Source organism: Enhydra lutris, unplaced genomic scaffold, assembly GCF_002288905.1.
Source record: "Enhydra lutris kenyoni isolate GAN:26980312 unplaced genomic scaffold, ASM228890v2 scaffoldscaffold13, whole genome shotgun sequence".
Classification (NCBI taxonomy): Eukaryota; Metazoa; Chordata; class Mammalia; order Carnivora; family Mustelidae; genus Enhydra; species Enhydra lutris.
The window spans coordinates 50,353,056-50,369,712 of NW_019154097.1; the positions used below are offsets into that span (position 1 = coordinate 50,353,056).

Consider the following 16,657-nt stretch of genomic DNA (forward strand, 5'->3'; position numbering starts at 1 on the left):
CTCTCTCTCTGCCTGCCTCTCTGCCTGCTTGTGATCTCTGTCTGTCAAATAAATAAATTAATTAATAAAAAAAATTTGTGGAGTAAATGAACAAACCCCCTCAAGGAAGACCCCATAAAAGCAAGCACACAGGGCGCGTGCCCACATGCTCACCGCGCTGATGGCTCCCGTGGCCGTCCTGAAGCGTTTCACCTCCTGGGCGGAATCCACCGACAGGCCTCTCTTAATGGAGGAGACAGAGTTGACGCCTTCTCCACTGGAATTCGGGTCCATGTCCGAATCCGGCTTAAAAAAAACACACACACACGGGACCTCACCGACTGATTTCTAGGGAGAAGCAGAAGCAATGCCGTCTGGGACGACAGAGGTCTGGTAGCCATACCTGCTGGTCCTTGATCCTCTGCAGTTCCCACTTGATGACGACCTCCGAGAGGTCGACGGCCAGCCTCCTCTGCTCGATGGTGACGCTGGGCGTGAAGCCCAGCCTCTGCATGGCGCTGACCATGTGCTGCACCAAGTGGTGTCGCACTGGGTAGTACACCTGTGGGCACGGGGTCACGTCATGTCCAAAACCCAAGCAAGTGCGAACACACACACGCACAAACACATGCGCTTAAGGCGGACTCCTGCTCAAGACCACTGACCCACGGCCGAGTGAGGAAATTCTCATCTCCCTATGGACGTGTGTGGGCGTTTACCACCACCCCCCACCCCAGCCCCTCACTGAGTCACCAAAGAACACTGTATTTCAGCCCTTTAGTACCATCTCCAAAGAAAGGTCAAACACAGAGGCGCCTGGGTAGCTCAGTCGGTTAAGTGTCATCTTCTGCGCAGGTCATGATCCCCCTTTGGGGCTCTCTGCTCAGCAGGGAGTCTGCTTCTCCCTTTCCCTCTGTCCCTCCCCCCTGCTCACAAGCAGGTACGCTCTCACAAATGAATAAACAAATCATAAAAAAAAAAAAGGAGAAAAAAAAAAGAGTGTTGAAACATTGAATTCTCTTTAGGTAGGCAAGACTACTAACATGTACCAAACTTCAGACTTGATGTCACAGACATTCAGCCATACCAAGAGACAAATCACCGATTCTAAAAGAGCTGACTATAAAGAAATTTCTCCTCAACCAGAAATCTACAGGAAATATTTACATTTGAATCAATCTAACAAAGTGGGGCATTTGGCTCTAGAGAAGGAGGTGCCAACGCCACAAAACAACTCTTTAAGCCGAGTTACCAAAACTGAGAGCTAACAATGACTACCTCCCAAAGCAGTAAGTCATCGGTACTCACGGCTACCCGTGTCCTTACAAGAAAAACAGTCCTAGACAGAAGCAGACACCTGGGACACAGTCTCTACACCAGAACCATTTCCGTGTTGACAAAACCACACACACACATGCAAACACATGTGTGCACGCGCGCGCACACACACACACACACACACACACACGCATCAACGGACCAGAAGTAACTTTACTAAAAGGTGAATAGCCATCTTATTACCCGAGACATTAAAGAGAAGCAAAAGGTGAAAGCATACGCCTGAACGTGCTGCACAGCCCCGACTACAGCTTTCTACACACCTTGAAATGTTGCACGATCAGATGCAGAATGTGAACCAACTGAGGAACCGTGTGGCCCTCCTCCACAATGATCTTCCTCGTCCAGTGGGTCAGCATCTGGTGCCCATCCTCCATCCTGGCAGGTACCGCCGGGGTCAGTATGGCCATCGCTTGTCTGACGATTGCTCGGGCTTCCATTGCATGGGCCTTGAGCAGACTGTGAAATACCTAACACAGGGAAGAGATTCTTACGTGGGATGAGAACGAAGACTCAAGAGAAACAAGAAAAAACCCAATCACTGAACCAAGGCAGGGTATTTCCGCAAAATGATTTTTACAAAATTCCTCAGGGCTATCTTATTGGGAAAGAACACAGTTGCTTCCTCCTTCATTAAGTTTTGAGTGATGAACACATTCATTCTCTTCCTACCGAGCACTCACTTTGGGCCAATGCCAGGCTAGTGTACAGTGCACAAAGATGAGTGAGACCTAGCTCCCCGCAGGGACTTGCTCTCATGTAACCCACGGCTGTCAGCTGAAGCAGAGACCTTGCTTTCCCGCCACCATGTGGCAAAGGGAGCGAAAGGGGCTGCCATGGGAGGCAGTCTTAGGCTAGTGCAAGTGAGAGGTGACGTCCTGATATATATAATGTCACAGGACACAAAGACTACTTGACAGGTGCTGAGGATTGAAGGAACAGGAGAGGTACTGGAAATCAGTAAGATTCACCCAAGCCCAGATACTGGGGGAACTAGAGAGTGTCAGGGCTGGTACCTGGGTCTCTGGCTAAGTGGACAGCGCCACAGAGACATGCCTGTGGGAAGTGATATCTGAAGCCATGGGCTCTGTCGAGGTCTTGGATTTACCACCACAGAAGCTCACAAGACAAGGAATCAGAGGAAAACATTAAGAAGTGACCTCACAGAACAGAAAAAGGGCGATCACTTATAAAATGTTAACGGGACACACCTAGTGCTGAAGTGTATCACTACCTTTAACTCTTAAAAGTAATTTACACACTCAGGGTCCTAAGAATTTGTGACAGCAAAAAGAAACTCAAACCCAGAGCCGCCTGGCATCAAGGCCTAAACCACTGAGGGACTCAGGGAAGATCTCTCGTCGTCAGCAGAGGATCAAGACAGCATGAGGGTTCTAAAGCACCTCATGTCTTTAGCTAAGGAGTGGACTGGGCCCTTCCAGAAGAGTTTCAGCAAACCAGAGAATGGAAGCCAGAATGCACTGTGTAGAGGAGCATGAGGTGAACAAAGGGGACATTTTGTTGTTTCAACAGCAAGGCTGCTGAGGAACGAGAGAGCAGAGCAGGAACTAGGGAGGGAGGAGAGAACGCACAGTCATGGGAGAGCTCAGAGAGTGTAAAGATGGCAGAAAGGAGCATTTTTAATGGTTTTGGGAAAGACAACAGGAAAGGAGGCCCCGACGGTGGGAGAGGGTGGCATGCACATGCGCACAAGCCCACGGAGTGTCGGGAGGAGCCGGGGGTGGGGGTGGGGGGCCAGGAGGGAGCCTCGCGGCACCTGAAGGACGATTTTCTTGTGTATGGCGAACTTGGCAATGATGTGCGCCAGCAGCAGGTGGCCACTGTATTTGCAGGCCGGGTCCACGCAGGCCTTGGAGAGCAGGCACGGCCACGCAAAGGTCATGAGGCGGCGCAGCTTGCTGTTGCGGTTCTTGTTGTTGTCGTGGATGTGGTGCGGGGCGTGCTCCACCAGCAGCGTGGCGAACTGCAGGAGGTAAATCCTCAGGGAGTCCAGCATGTCCGCCTGCTTCTCGGGGTCCAGCACCTGCAGGGCATGCAAGGAAAGAACTCACTTCTGGCCCTGAACACTGCGACCTACGAAGGGTTCTACAACAAGCTTATGCTTTTACAGTACACACGTGCACACGCGCGCGCATGCGCACGCACACACACACACACACACACACACACACACTATACGTGCATATATAACATCAAGTTTTCAGACAAGGGAAGCAATGATGTCACATCAATTTCCCTTTCACGTGCATGGATTAGAAACTCACGGCCTTTATGTCAATGGTGAAGGGCAGGCGCCCCCTGCAGGGGGTGAAGGTACCTGAGGGGACAAGGAGGGCCTCCTCTTTGATACAAGGTAACTGATTCAGGGTGGAGTTTAATTCCAAGTAATTGGAATTTTTTTTCCTAGTTAGTTATTAATGATCTTGTCCTGATTTTTGAGTATCGTGATCAGAAAATGCTAACCAGAAAACAAATCTCTACAGAAACAGTTACAGTTTTCTACGTAATCAAGTATCAGATAGATTCCTACGTTTTATGAATATAAAAACAAAAGTACACCTCAAAGAACACCCCACGTGTCTCTACTGAATCTGGTGCACCGCTGGCATCCTCCTTCAAGTGGGCTTCCTGACCCCTTCCGTCTACCAGAAAGCTCTGAAAGGCTGAAGTCTCCCCCACAACTGTGCTTTCGACAGGGTCCCTTTAGGCCCCCAGCCCCCCTCTCCCTGGACCGGCTGCTTACCAACAGCCCCACCCTGGGGCTGCCACCTGCCTGCTGCCATCTGTCCTCCTCCAACACTCAGATCCAAGCTCCTCACTTGTGCCGCATCAGCAGCATCCGACCCCAAAGACAGTCCAGAGAGGGTAGCACGGCTGCCCAGAATAAGGCAAAGATCACCAAGGGGACTCGAAAAGATCCCCTGGGCTCAGCTCGAATTCCCAGAGAAGGTAGAGGTGGGGTGAAAACTGCAGAAAAGAGGCCTGTCTTTTTTTTTTTTTTTTTTAAGATTGTATTTATTTATTTATTTGACAAAGAGAGATCACAAGTAGGCAGAGAGGCAGGCAGAGAGAGAGGAGGAGGCAGGCTCCCTGCTGAGCAGAGAGCCCGATGCAGGGCTCAATCCTAGGACCCTGGGATCATGACCTGAGCTGAAAGGCAGAGGCTTTAAACCCACAGAGCCACCCAGGTGCCCTGAAAAGAGGCCTGTCTTATGGGACAAAGACTATGTAAGGACCAAGAACTGCCCATGGGAACAGTGTCCTCCACCTGGATCCTAGGACAGAAGAGTGAGAGAGGGGTGGGAAACTGAGTCCTTCTCAAGGGCTTTCAGGCAGCTGTGGCGTGCTGCGAGGCATGCCTGGGGCTCACAGCACCCCAGCGAACAACGGGTAAACCACACGCTTCACAACCTAAGGCTGACATAGCACCTGCCAACAAAGTTCGAAGGCCTGACATGAGAAGGATAGCCCCCCACCCCCCCCAGAACACTGGGCTGGCATTTCTCAAGGAAACACACGCCCCCTCTGGTGCAAACAGGAAACGCAGCCGTAAGAAACGCAGACTGTAACACCTAAGGTAACTTTAGACAACGGGGCTGCCACGGCAACGGTTTTGCGAACTTGACAACAAAAGGTCCTGGTGGGGCGGGGGAAAAGGAAGGGGGAACCAGATCTGGTCTGATGTTCCCACTGGGTTTTGGTAGATTCTTTTGCAAAGCTAAAGATGAAAACTGTACTTCAAAAACGGTGACCAGCAAGAGGGGTTTTTACAAAATAACTCTGATAATCTGAGTTTTTACTGACATATGTTCTATTATTAGTGTGGAAAGTCAGTCCATTCTAAAGTGAAGATGCCTTTAAAACTGCACCAGTAAGAATTACAATGCTCTTCTAGAAATGAACGCAATCATGGAAAATAAGAGCCTTAAGGAAATACGCTTATTTCAATGAACCCACCACACATGTGCACACACACACATGCACACGTTCTGTCTCACTCACGCATCTGCTAAGTTACTTCTCGTGCCAACATATTATTAGTGATGCCACCTTGGTTATAAACACACTGGTGATGCTTTCCGGGTTATCGCCTTCTGGGTTGGGAGGTCCCAAGAGCTGCTCTCCTTCCCCCTTCTCAAAGCTGTATAAGAAAGCAGGATTCAAGATATGCTGCAGAACCTATAAAAAAATTTAAAAATGAAGGAGGAGGAAAGCAAAGCCATGCTCTTATTTCTTTATGAAGGTGGGTGGGACCACCAGGGGGTCACTTTGCACCCAGGAAGCTAGAGCTCAGTCACAGGTATGACTCATCATCCCGACTTTTACTCAAGCAATCAGCTGGAAAGGGAGAGTAAAACAGGAGGAAATGTGACATCAGTCTGTCTACTCTTCTCATGTCCGACAAGTCATTTTCTAAAAACAAGGACACTAACAAACTACTTCTCAGCACAGGTTCACTAGGACCTGCCGTATGCTTCTCGACAAGGGCATTTTCCTCACCAACAGTCCAGATGCTGTGTGTCACTAGAGGCACAGCAGATGAACAGACCCTCGCTTCCCTAGGAAACACGCCCCCATGCCCGCGGCTCCCACCGTCTAACAGTGGGACTCACCTTGGCTTTCAGTTCATCTCCAAAGTTGGGGTCATTGAAGTCCACAAAGCGAAAAAACAGGGCACGTTTCTGAGAAATGTTGTAATTTTTGGGAATCTCTTCCTCCATATACTCTTTCAAGAACGTCATGTTGCAGAGAAAACGGCCGGTGAAGGCCCGGAGCAGCTGGAACAGCAATTCTATATCACCGTAATTCCTTCTGCGGGGTCAAGGGAGAACACAGATGAAATCTCGGCCCACTTCAGGACTAGGCAGGATCTTTGAGCTGCCTTTTATTTATTTATTTATTTATTTATTTATTTATTTATTAAAGCTTTTATTTATTTATTTGACAGACAGAGATCACAAGTAGGCAGAGAGGCAGGCAGAGAGAGGGGTTAGCAGGCTCCCCGCTGAGCAGAGAGCCCGATGCAAGGCTCGATCCCAGGACCCTAGGATCATGACCTGAGCCGAGGGCAGAGGCTTTAACCCACTAGGCCACCCAGGCGCCCCTGAGTTGACTTTCAACAGCTCAAAGTGCCAGTCTGCTCTTTGTAACAAATGTGACTACACATGGCCAGTGAACCACAGCTCAGCCCAAACTCCCAGGCAGGCTCTGGCTTCGCCTGTGGGACAGAACAAGTCACTTGAGGGCAGGCAAACAGATGCACCCACTTGCAGTAATTCAGCAGACAGTAGGCCAGCAGCTTGGGCTCCTTCCAGTTGGTGGCAGCCATATTCTCCTTCCGGTGTCTTTCTTGGAAGGTTTCGCTGACCCACACGCGCCTCAACTGGCTCACCAGAGAATGCTGATTGGCCAGCCAGGAGTCGTCGTTCTTAACTATAATACTTATGATCTGTCAAAGAAGTGACAGGATTAGGCAACTGACAGGGTGCTCTGTGTGCCTTGCCTAGACTTTCAGGATTTCAGGTGCTCAGGGAAGAGAGGCTACCTTGATGGCCTGAAACTGGAGGTCCAGGCGCATGGTGCTGGTGCTGGGCGAGCCAGGGCGCACGGCAGTCTGCGTACCGCCGGGCACCAACAGAGTGATGAACCTGTTGGGGTTAGCTGCCAGCACGTCTCGCAGAGGTCTGGCATCTTTGTGTTTTAAGAAACTCTGAAAACAAAACAAAACAAAACAAGCCATTTCAAACTCACAAAAGATTTAGATATTCTGAATTCTAAGGTTCTTTCTAAATCTCTCCGGGCAGGCTAAAAAGTCTCCATAAGCACCCTTTAAAAAAAAAAAAAAAAAAAGTGCTTCTCAGCAGTAATAATACTTTGTGATTATGGGGGTCTCATAACCTCAGCAGCTCATTCATTTGTTACCACCACCAAAATCCTAAAGGATTCCTCCACTTCAACTTTCCGCATGCACAACAACGATGTTTCTAACACTCGGATACGTGACAGAAAAATAAAGCCGAGCCACTGAACAGTGAACTACGAATTTCAGATTTCAGAGCACACTGGCTGACACAAGTCTGCGGGGACCCCTGACTCCAGCTCCTCATGCGCCCACCATGAACATTCTGCTCCACTGGGGATCATTCAGCGTCGCTTCCATCATGAACAGCTCTACCGTCTGTGAGGGGTGCCGTGTCAAGAACTTGATCAGAGGCTCTCTGAAGGGACTGCCAGCCTAGAAAACATGGGGGGAGATGGCATCTTCTCAGGGCTTGCAGCTTCGTCGGTCTACCGCCCTACCATGGCAGGAGGAGGCACGTTTCCCCCTTGTAACTGGTGTGCGCCACAACCATAAGCAAATATTAACATCAGACATCTTCATGCTGTTAGAGTAATGCATCTAAAATATAACAAAGTGAAAACATCACAAGCCTGCAGACAAGAGAAAGGATCAGAAGTAACCCCGAGTTTGACCATTACCTCAATCAACATAGCCCGTTCTGTTTTCATCACCACCTCTAACAAAGGCTTGACCAGAGTTTGAGGTGCAGCTGGGATCAGATGAAAAAGGTTTATAATGGCTGAACAAATTTTCATTTCCTAGTGAAGAAAACCAGAAATTACAAAATAGGCCAATTAAGGTTGCCAGCTAGAGATACCAACATTACTACAGACCCTACTATGGTCTAGCTCCATTTGCAAGGCTAGCCACCAGAAGCGAAGAATTAACATGTAAAAAGCCACAAGTTACCGATGTCAGGTTACTGCTGTGGCTCAAGGAAAGTAACTGCCCTTGGCCTTGAGATTTTATCTGTCAATGGAGGGGAGATGGAGCTGTGTGCACCTGACGTGATTGTGCTGTGTCTGTTTTCAAGAACAGGGCCAGGGGTTGGAAGTGAGCTGCTGGGTTGCCTGCGCCAGCCCCTCCTGGAGGAGGGGACGAGCATGCCTGTGGCCGTGACAGTGTTACGATTCCCCCGCTTTGCTGTGACATCATGGGGTCTTCCCGATACACTAAGGTCTGAGGGCACAGATTCCTTCTGCCCTCAAAACTTAGCACAAAGAAAGTCTTCAAAACATCAAGTATTTATCCTGAAAATTAGACATTAATGTAAATAAACTGACCATGGTACTAAGTATTTGTCAACCAGGCCTATGAGGCTGACAATCTCCTACTGAAGCATACGAAAACTGTGAAATGCCAAGATTTCTGCACTTTTTAAGGTGCTAAGAGCTCCATGGTCAATGGCTCTTGTTCCAACATTCTGCTCTCAGTAGCAGTCCCCATGGTTTGGAATCCGCAATTCAAAGAGACCCCACATGACCAGAGCCCTGGCCAGACAAGGGAAGACTCCCTGATGTACCGCCCTGCCTCGTGTGCAACAGGAGGCCCGTCACACTAAGCACAGTAAAACGGGGATGATAAACACTCGTCAGGAGGGACCACACCCCAGGGGCATCTGAGATACTTCCCCGAAAGCCTCTACCAAGGGAAAGGCCAAACAGTGAGCTGGGGAAGAAATGACAAAACGTGGCTCAGGGTCACCCCACCTCTCCTGTAGAGCTCTCTTCTACAGAATTTCCAGGTCTTCACACAGAGCAAGCTCTGTTCTGAAATCACAACCTGCTCATAATGGCACTTTTGCATTATGGGTTTTCGTTTTCACAGTACAAACAATCACTTCTTTTGGTCTCCACAACACCACCGGAAGATAGGACCGACGGATGTTATCATCCCCATTTTACAGCAGAGGGAAAGCTCGGGGTCTGAACGTCCGAAGTCCCAGTGTCGGGACAACGTCGGTGTGGTGTGCGTGAGCGAGAGATGCGGGAGGACTGGGCGCGGTGGGGCAAGGTGGTCTTAAACTCCAGGCAGGCAGGCACTTGGGAGTGTGAAAGAAAATAGAGCTCCTCCCAACTCCTAGCAGGTATGACACTCTCTGTGTGGTTTCCTCCCAAGAGGCTGTTAGATGTATGAGCTCATACGAACATTCTGAGAGCGAAACCCAGTCAAATCTTAAACAGTGTTGACATACTGCAATTCGAACATGTAGAAAAACCAAAGAACTTAGAATCTTGCTTAAAACGTCCTAATAGGAAACATGCGTGGCATCCGGACAGTTCACAGCAATGGTACTAATACGACTCTGCCACAGACAGACGATACGGCTCACTGCACTCCAAGGCACAACGCACTCTGTCCACCACAGAACCACAAGTCACAGCAAAACCAAATACGACAACACCCCCTCCTGCGCCTCCACTGGGATTCTCACCTCTACCCCTTCCATGGCAGGCTGAACCAAAGCAAAAATTACAGCATGAAAAAAGGCAACAAAAAGGTAAAAAGGAAAAGAAAAGAAAAGAAAATATAAACTGTTCTTCACAGTGCAAGTCATAAACTGACTTTAATAGGGTTGTTCTCACCTCAAACTGACAGAATGGAGACAAGGAACATCTCCCGCACTCGGAAATGCTTTCCTGAGGATGGGGAGGAAAATCATCTTTTTTTTTTTTCTATTTATGTTATTTACATAAAAACTTCCCATATACTCATACACAGTAAGGATTATTGGGGGGAAACAAGACAGTAAAGACAATTATCAAAAAGCACACAGTCATTGGCAAATGCTCAGAGCAAAAAAGTCCACCTTCCACCCTTCAGACGTCAAAACAGAGCCCTTCAGAGAGTGCGGAACAGCGCATGTCCCTTCCCTATATCAAACTTGAAAAGCAGGAATTTCGGAATTCTGGCCCAGGGGGAGAAACTATTGTAAGGAAATACATTTAAAACTCTGTTCTGTTTCGAGTAAGTTACGATCTTAGGTGCAGCACTGACTTTAATGAAATGCACTTCCTCTTTCCCAGCGGAGAGTACCAGGTGGGTTAGCCCCCGGGGCACGTGTGAGGCCCCCACCCCCGGAGGGACCCGCAGGCCAGGACACCGCCCACAGAGAGCTGGGTTATTCTGGGAAGCTGTGCACGCACACAGAGATACCGCACCGCAAGGGGTCAGGAGCTCTCCCCCGGGAGCTTAACGCTAAGCAGCAAACCTTCCTAAAAACGGTGCTCGTGCGGAGCTCTGATTTTCAGGGTACAGAGCATCACAGAAAAGCTCGTATTTGTTTTATTTTAGTCAAATATTTAACACGTCTTCAGTTTTAGGTTCACCGATCGTGGAATATTATTTTGGGAGTCAACCAAATGGGGACAGACTACGATCTAAGATCCATCCCCAACCCTGAACAACATTCATAAAAAATGATCAGAGCTCAAGGACAGAAAGGCGGCTTGGCCTCGGGCAGAGGCAATGAAACTGGGCACGCTGCTCATGAACCCCAAACACCACGGCCTGAGGCCACCCCCGCGGAGCTGGGTGTTCCCAGGCCGGTCAGGAAGTCACAACACGTTTCTGTAGGAGCTGGAAGACTTTCCAGTACCCACAGCTCCGTCTCCTGCCCACTGCCTCTGCCCCATCCAAGAAGCCCTCCGAATAATGTGCTATAAAAGCTGATGGAATCTTTCTGATCTAATGGAAATCATTTACTTGCCCCCTAGAGGTTGTTCGATGTTTATTTTAGAACTGTGCGTTTCAGAAAATTAACAGACTATAAAACAAATATAAAATTTAGAACAAAAATACCTAGCGGATAAGAGACGGGGAGGAAAGGCACAGAGACACCTGAACCTACTCCCAAGAGTTTAGGCTTTGAATATATACTCTGCTCTCCCCCACGAAGAGTTCCTGATTTTTCCCTTTGTGTATAAGTAACAAACCTCCCAAGAGGTCATGGTGGTATAACACTCCTAAAAAAAGTGTAAAATCCTGGTTTCGTTTTGCTTTAGTTGGCTGTTTTTAAAAGCAGCAGGAATTGAGACTTACATAAACAAAACACCTTGACACAGAATGGCCAAAACAAAGCATAATAAAGCCAAAGGAAAAAAAAAATTTCAAGTTGGGATGAAAGACAGCATCCGACAAATGCGCAGAGGAAGACAAAAAGCCACGTTGATTATGCCTCTGAGGAGCTACAGCATCCCCTCGTTAGGACACTGCCGTACAATTTCACCAGGTGTAACAGGACCTTAGGGAAAACACGATCCTACCGATTGGACAGTCATCAACTTGGAAAGTATTTTAAACGAATATTAACATACACAGATTAGATTCAAAAGAGTAAGAACCATTATTTTTAAGAGTGAAGTCTTAAAGTGACCAACATCAGACACATAAAAAAATTTACCTAAAGTAGTTTTCCCTGAAAGCCATGAAAATGGGTTTTCAAGTACTGGCCATGTGATTTTTGGCAAACAGTTGGGGTGGGGATTCAGACCCGTCAACATACATGCCAGTATCTACGTGATGCTTTGCTACGTTCTCCTCCGTGTCTGAAGCCCTGAAACCTACACTTAGTTCCGTGAGGCAGTGACGATGGGAAGCAATGGGAAACGGCTGAGGAACGCGCCCCCACGCAAACAGGGGCTGCCAAGAACAGTCTAGAAAATACACTTTATACACTTTACAGCAAAACCAGTAAAATTAAAAATACTAACATTACAAGCATCCCAGAATTCTTATCAACGAAAATGTATTAAAGTGAACAAAAAGAGATTTTAAAGAAACACAAAAAGGAATGTTCCAATAATTAAGAAAAACAAAGGCAAACTGTAATTGCTAGTAGAAGATGTTCAACAATGCACACAACCATAATCACATAAATTGGGTTTCTGACCGGGGTTTTAATTAAAAGCCCTGCTTCGATATTAACATTGTGAACAGCAGTGGCACGGGTGCCCTTCCCAGAAGCAAACAAGTCACTCACGTTTCCGTCGCTCCTTTGGCCCCCTTTGTGGGTGAGGACCACCACCTCCATCCACTTTCGTAGATGTTGCTGTTGGAAAAAACAACATGCTTAGTCATTCTTCTCTCACACATGATTAGTTCAATTCCATGCTGCTCTTAGATGAAAATTCGTATGTAATCACTAATTTCCATCATATTCCATGTGAAGATGGCAGTGTTCGAATCTGAAACAGCCCTAACATTGAACTAGAGGGAGTAACCTTGCGCATCATGTTCTAAGAGCAGAAGGCTGAATCTGCCCTGATGTAACAGGAAACGTCCTGAAACCTGGCCATTCCGACACGGCATTTTACCGCTGCGCTCCTATGACCACGTTACTTTGCGCTGCGCCTGTGTATGCAGAGCCTTGAGGAGCCAGGCACAGGCTAGGCCCCCCGGGGTGGAGAAGTGAACAGGCAGACATCATCTCTATCCTCTTTCCAGCTCGGGTTCTAGCGGGGAGAGCAAGGTGAAATACATGGGCGCTGGCTGTGGAACAGTCACGGTAAGGGTTGTGGAAGAGGAACAGGAATCAGCTGCAGAAGGCGGTCAAGGTCACAGAGGACCTTGCTGAGGAAGACATTCCAGAAGCACAAGGGGAGAGCACACCAGGCAGAGAAAAGGAGATGCAAAGGCCCTGAAGACACCAACAGGCAGGCTTGGCCGCTGTATGTGGCGAAAGAGCAGTGGGCACAAGGAGGGGGTTGGGGGATGGGCCAAGCACAGATCCCATCTCGTCAGAGGCTGCACAAACGAGTGTGAACAGGAAGCAATTCCCTCCTATGCAGAACCAGGACAATCATTATGTGTTAAGACCCTGTATTCTAGGGCAAGAGTACAAGAAGAGAGATCCCTGAGCCCAGAGCAACTCTGGCCTGCCCAGGCACGCAGCAGCTAGCCTTCCAGCCATGGTGTCCTGCAAAGCCTGGCAGATAAGCACTCAGCCTACAGGTAAAACCACAAGACTATCCAAATAACAGAACTATCTTCACTGTCCCACACTGTCCAAAACCTGTTCTTCACACACTGAAGCCCTACCGGAAGTTCCGTGGTCAAGGTGACCTGGGGACAGGTGACTTAAGTCCACCTAAACACTTCACGGGGCCAGTGTTCCAAAGAACACACATTGAGAGACACTAAAATATACATGCTTTCAAAGAAACTTAGTATGTTAAGCTATTTGCCAGTAAAATTTCTGGAAAGATATTAATAATCACTAAAATCTAGGTTCATGAAAGTCTATCTTTCTGCAACAGCTGTTTTACCGAAGATAAAAGAGGAACAAAAACCAAAGGCGAAGGAAGCAGCCAGCTGCTTCACCTAGGCACTCTGCTTTCAGATGCCACAAAGGCATCTACATAAATTCACTTCTAGCTCAGTAGCACATACCCACATGAGACACTTCAAGGTCAAGTAACAAGAAGTTTGAATTTTTAAAAAGGCAATTTTGGGGGTTGATTTCATGAATGCCCGTTCTACGCAGCAGTGTCTCAGCTCTTAAAATTACGCTGAAGGCTTAACCTGTTAATCTCAAAAGCGTATCATACTCGGGAAAACAAAGACTGCTGTGCTGCCCCCGCCTCAGCGCAGCGCAAAGAGGACACATCAGAAGACCCCACTGCAAATGCGCCGTGGGCACAGACCCAGGCTGGACCTGGGCAAGGTGGGGGCCGGAGGAAAATGGCCGGACAGATGGCAAGGCAACTCAGCCCTTTTTTATCCAAGTACATCAACGCTATCTGCTTTCAGAGAAATCCTAACCCTTCTGAAAACAGCTCTCCTGCCAGAAAGGGGGGAAAGTCCCCGCAACAAACCAGACACACAGCCCCCGGCCTACGTCAGCAGCTGCAGACTGTGAGGTGGGACAGCAGTCTCTCCAGGCCGCTCTTAACCGCTGGGGAAACAACGTGCACTGAACGAGGAGCCCGGCGGTTTGCCAGTGAAATAGCCACAAACACGTCGCCTCCGGCAGGGAGGCAAAGGCAGCAAGAAATGGCAGCGGGGAGGGCAGAGATGCCAACGACAATGCTGTGCCACCTGGAAGGCACGCGAGGGTCACACGCCACAGGTACCGAGAGCTGCAACGTGACAGCAGACGTAGCACGGATCCAATGTGCTCGCGTCGGGAAGGGACCGTGCCCACGCCTGCGAGGGTGTGCGCGCGCGGGCGCTGGAAGGGCGTGTGGGTTCCACACATTTGGAAGCTAAAGAGGAAGGAGCGAGCCTTCCAGTTCGGAAAACTTAATTCCATGGAATACTGCTTCCCGGTTAACACTCTAACAGGACGTCAGCTACAATTTTAAGGGCCAACCACAATACTACCAACTCCCAGTCACTGTTCCCTTCTCGGGAGTCTGCAGGTACGAAGAAACCGTATGGGAGGTACAAAGCTGTGTGGTCCTCGCGCAGCCACAGAGCTGCACTCCGCACACACTACACGCACCACAGCTACCGAGACAGAAGCCTTTCATCCCCCAAGATGTCTAAATGGCCAAAGGCCACTTGAGAAACTTAAGCATGAAAAGTACGTGCACATTTGCAGTCATGTAGCATGAAATCCTCAGTTATTTAAAAACTTCTACTTACCAGAAGCAAAACTGAATGCATAAGACAGTTTATAGTTCAATCTCCTTCATCTGCTTATACTTCAAATTTAAACACTGTCAAATAGGTATTTTATTTGCATAATTACCCGGTAATTTTAAAAACCCTAAAGACTTCTAAAGTTCCTGTATGTTTTTTACTACATCACTGTCTATAATACCAAAAGGCTGGGCACAATCTAGACGCCGTCAGTGGGGGAATGGTGCCATGAACTCTGGCATGTCCACATACTGAAATAGTACGTGGCCACGAGACAGAAGGAAGAAGCACTTCTGTTCTGATCTGAAATGATGAGTGGCAAACAGAAAAAGTAAGAGCTCTGTGTATATGGTGCTTCCTTTTGAGGGAAACAGAAAAGAATATATGTATGTCACACTACAAATATAAAACATCTCTAGACTGACATTCAGGAAACCGTTACCACTGGTTGTCCCCGGGCAGGGGAGGTGGGCAGCCAGAGGACAGGGATGGGAGGAGACTTTCACAGTACCCCTTTCACACTTCCTAAATTTTAAACCATGTATATATACACACACATATTACTTACCTAAAAAAAAAAAAAAAGTTAAAATACCAGGTTGATTACTAACTACGTTTAAATGCATTTGGCTTACCATCATCTGATCACAAAATTTATCATTGAAGGAGTTTGGGAAGAGCCTGGTGACGGAAGTGAGACGATTCACGACATTCAGCGTCAAGCTTCGATAATCCCCCAGCATCATCAACAAAGGCCGCATGTGCGTATGAATTTGATCTACTTCTATGGTAGCACCTTCCAGAAACTATTTTAAAAAAGAAAAGGTACAGAGGAAAATAGCCAAGAGAATACACTTTATAACGGAATAAACTCATTTGGCTCCAGCAGCCAATCTGTGGAATATTAACCACATACATTCCAAAAAGTTATCATGAAACAGAGACTCATCATTACTGTTGAATATTTTAAACAAGTGTGACTAGGAAACAAGCAGAGATATTACTGGACTCCCGTGTGTGTTCACGCGAGGCCGACTTCCAGGGGTACAAACCAGGTGAACGTGATTGGGAAGAAGCCCAGTGACAGGACACACGCGCTTCTGCACGCACACGCCACTCGCTCACCTTTCTCATGCAGGCTTCTCCGGCCTCCTGCAGCTCGCTGTTTGTGGAATTCAGGGCCTTGAAGAGTGCAGCGATGATCTTCTCCCTGGACTGAGGAAGGTAATTGCAGGCAGCAAGCGCATCTTTAGGAAGAGAAATCAATACAATTTCATTATTAACCTGAAAACCATATATGAACAATGTCCTCGTCTAAAGGCTCTTCCCAACCAACACCAAGTATGAATCACTGAAGCACCTGCCAAGTGTCTGGCCGTGAGGAAGACCAAGGAACACATGGTCCCCTAACACGTGTTTGTGTTATCTAAGAGGGAAGTCAACAACCTCTCAGAAAGGCCGTGACACATACAACCCCATCCAGATATTAGAAGGGCTGGAGGGGGAAAAGAGGGGTCACCCACTGACACCCCTTCCCCAAGACATCCCCACACAGGGTGAGAGGATGGCTGAGCTGTGGGCAGACGCACAATGAAGTGACAGAGAGGGCTGGCCTTGAACTCTAGCGCTGAGGGCGGGAACACACACACACACACACACACACACACACACACACACCCCACCCCCCGACTTCTCTTCCGCTATCTGTGTCTCATCAGGCAGCCTCCTCCCATCGTGGGGAGTTCAAGGCTTTGAAAACACAAATGCTCTTGGAAAAGGCGACACACCTCAATCCTCTAGAGCAATTCCCCTGTTAGCCAACAGGCTTGCATGAGAGGTGCCGGAAGAAAGGGATCTCCACCAAAGAACAAAGTTGCCAAACTTGGCTGCAGA

General features: G+C 48.2%; 1 protein-coding gene across 1 annotated transcript in view; it reads right to left on the bottom strand.

The window, feature by feature from the left end:
• Positions 1–16,657, bottom strand: part of LOC111146202 (transformation/transcription domain associated protein) — a 115,179-nt gene that overhangs the window by 50,614 nt on the left and 47,908 nt on the right. The window contains exons 29-41 of the mRNA XM_022501639.1: positions 15,890–16,011; positions 15,400–15,570; positions 12,162–12,230; positions 7,819–7,938; positions 7,454–7,573; positions 6,884–7,048; positions 6,606–6,787; positions 5,952–6,150; positions 5,389–5,517; positions 3,095–3,361; positions 1,581–1,787; positions 383–541; positions 154–285 (exon numbers count right to left, since the gene is read on the bottom strand). Of these exons, the coding sequence (XP_022357347.1) occupies positions 154–285; positions 383–541; positions 1,581–1,787; positions 3,095–3,361; positions 5,389–5,517; positions 5,952–6,150; positions 6,606–6,787; positions 6,884–7,048; positions 7,454–7,573; positions 7,819–7,938; positions 12,162–12,230; positions 15,400–15,570; positions 15,890–16,011 (2,042 nt within the window). The remainder of the gene's footprint in view (positions 1–153; positions 286–382; positions 542–1,580; positions 1,788–3,094; positions 3,362–5,388; positions 5,518–5,951; positions 6,151–6,605; positions 6,788–6,883; positions 7,049–7,453; positions 7,574–7,818; positions 7,939–12,161; positions 12,231–15,399; positions 15,571–15,889; positions 16,012–16,657) is intronic.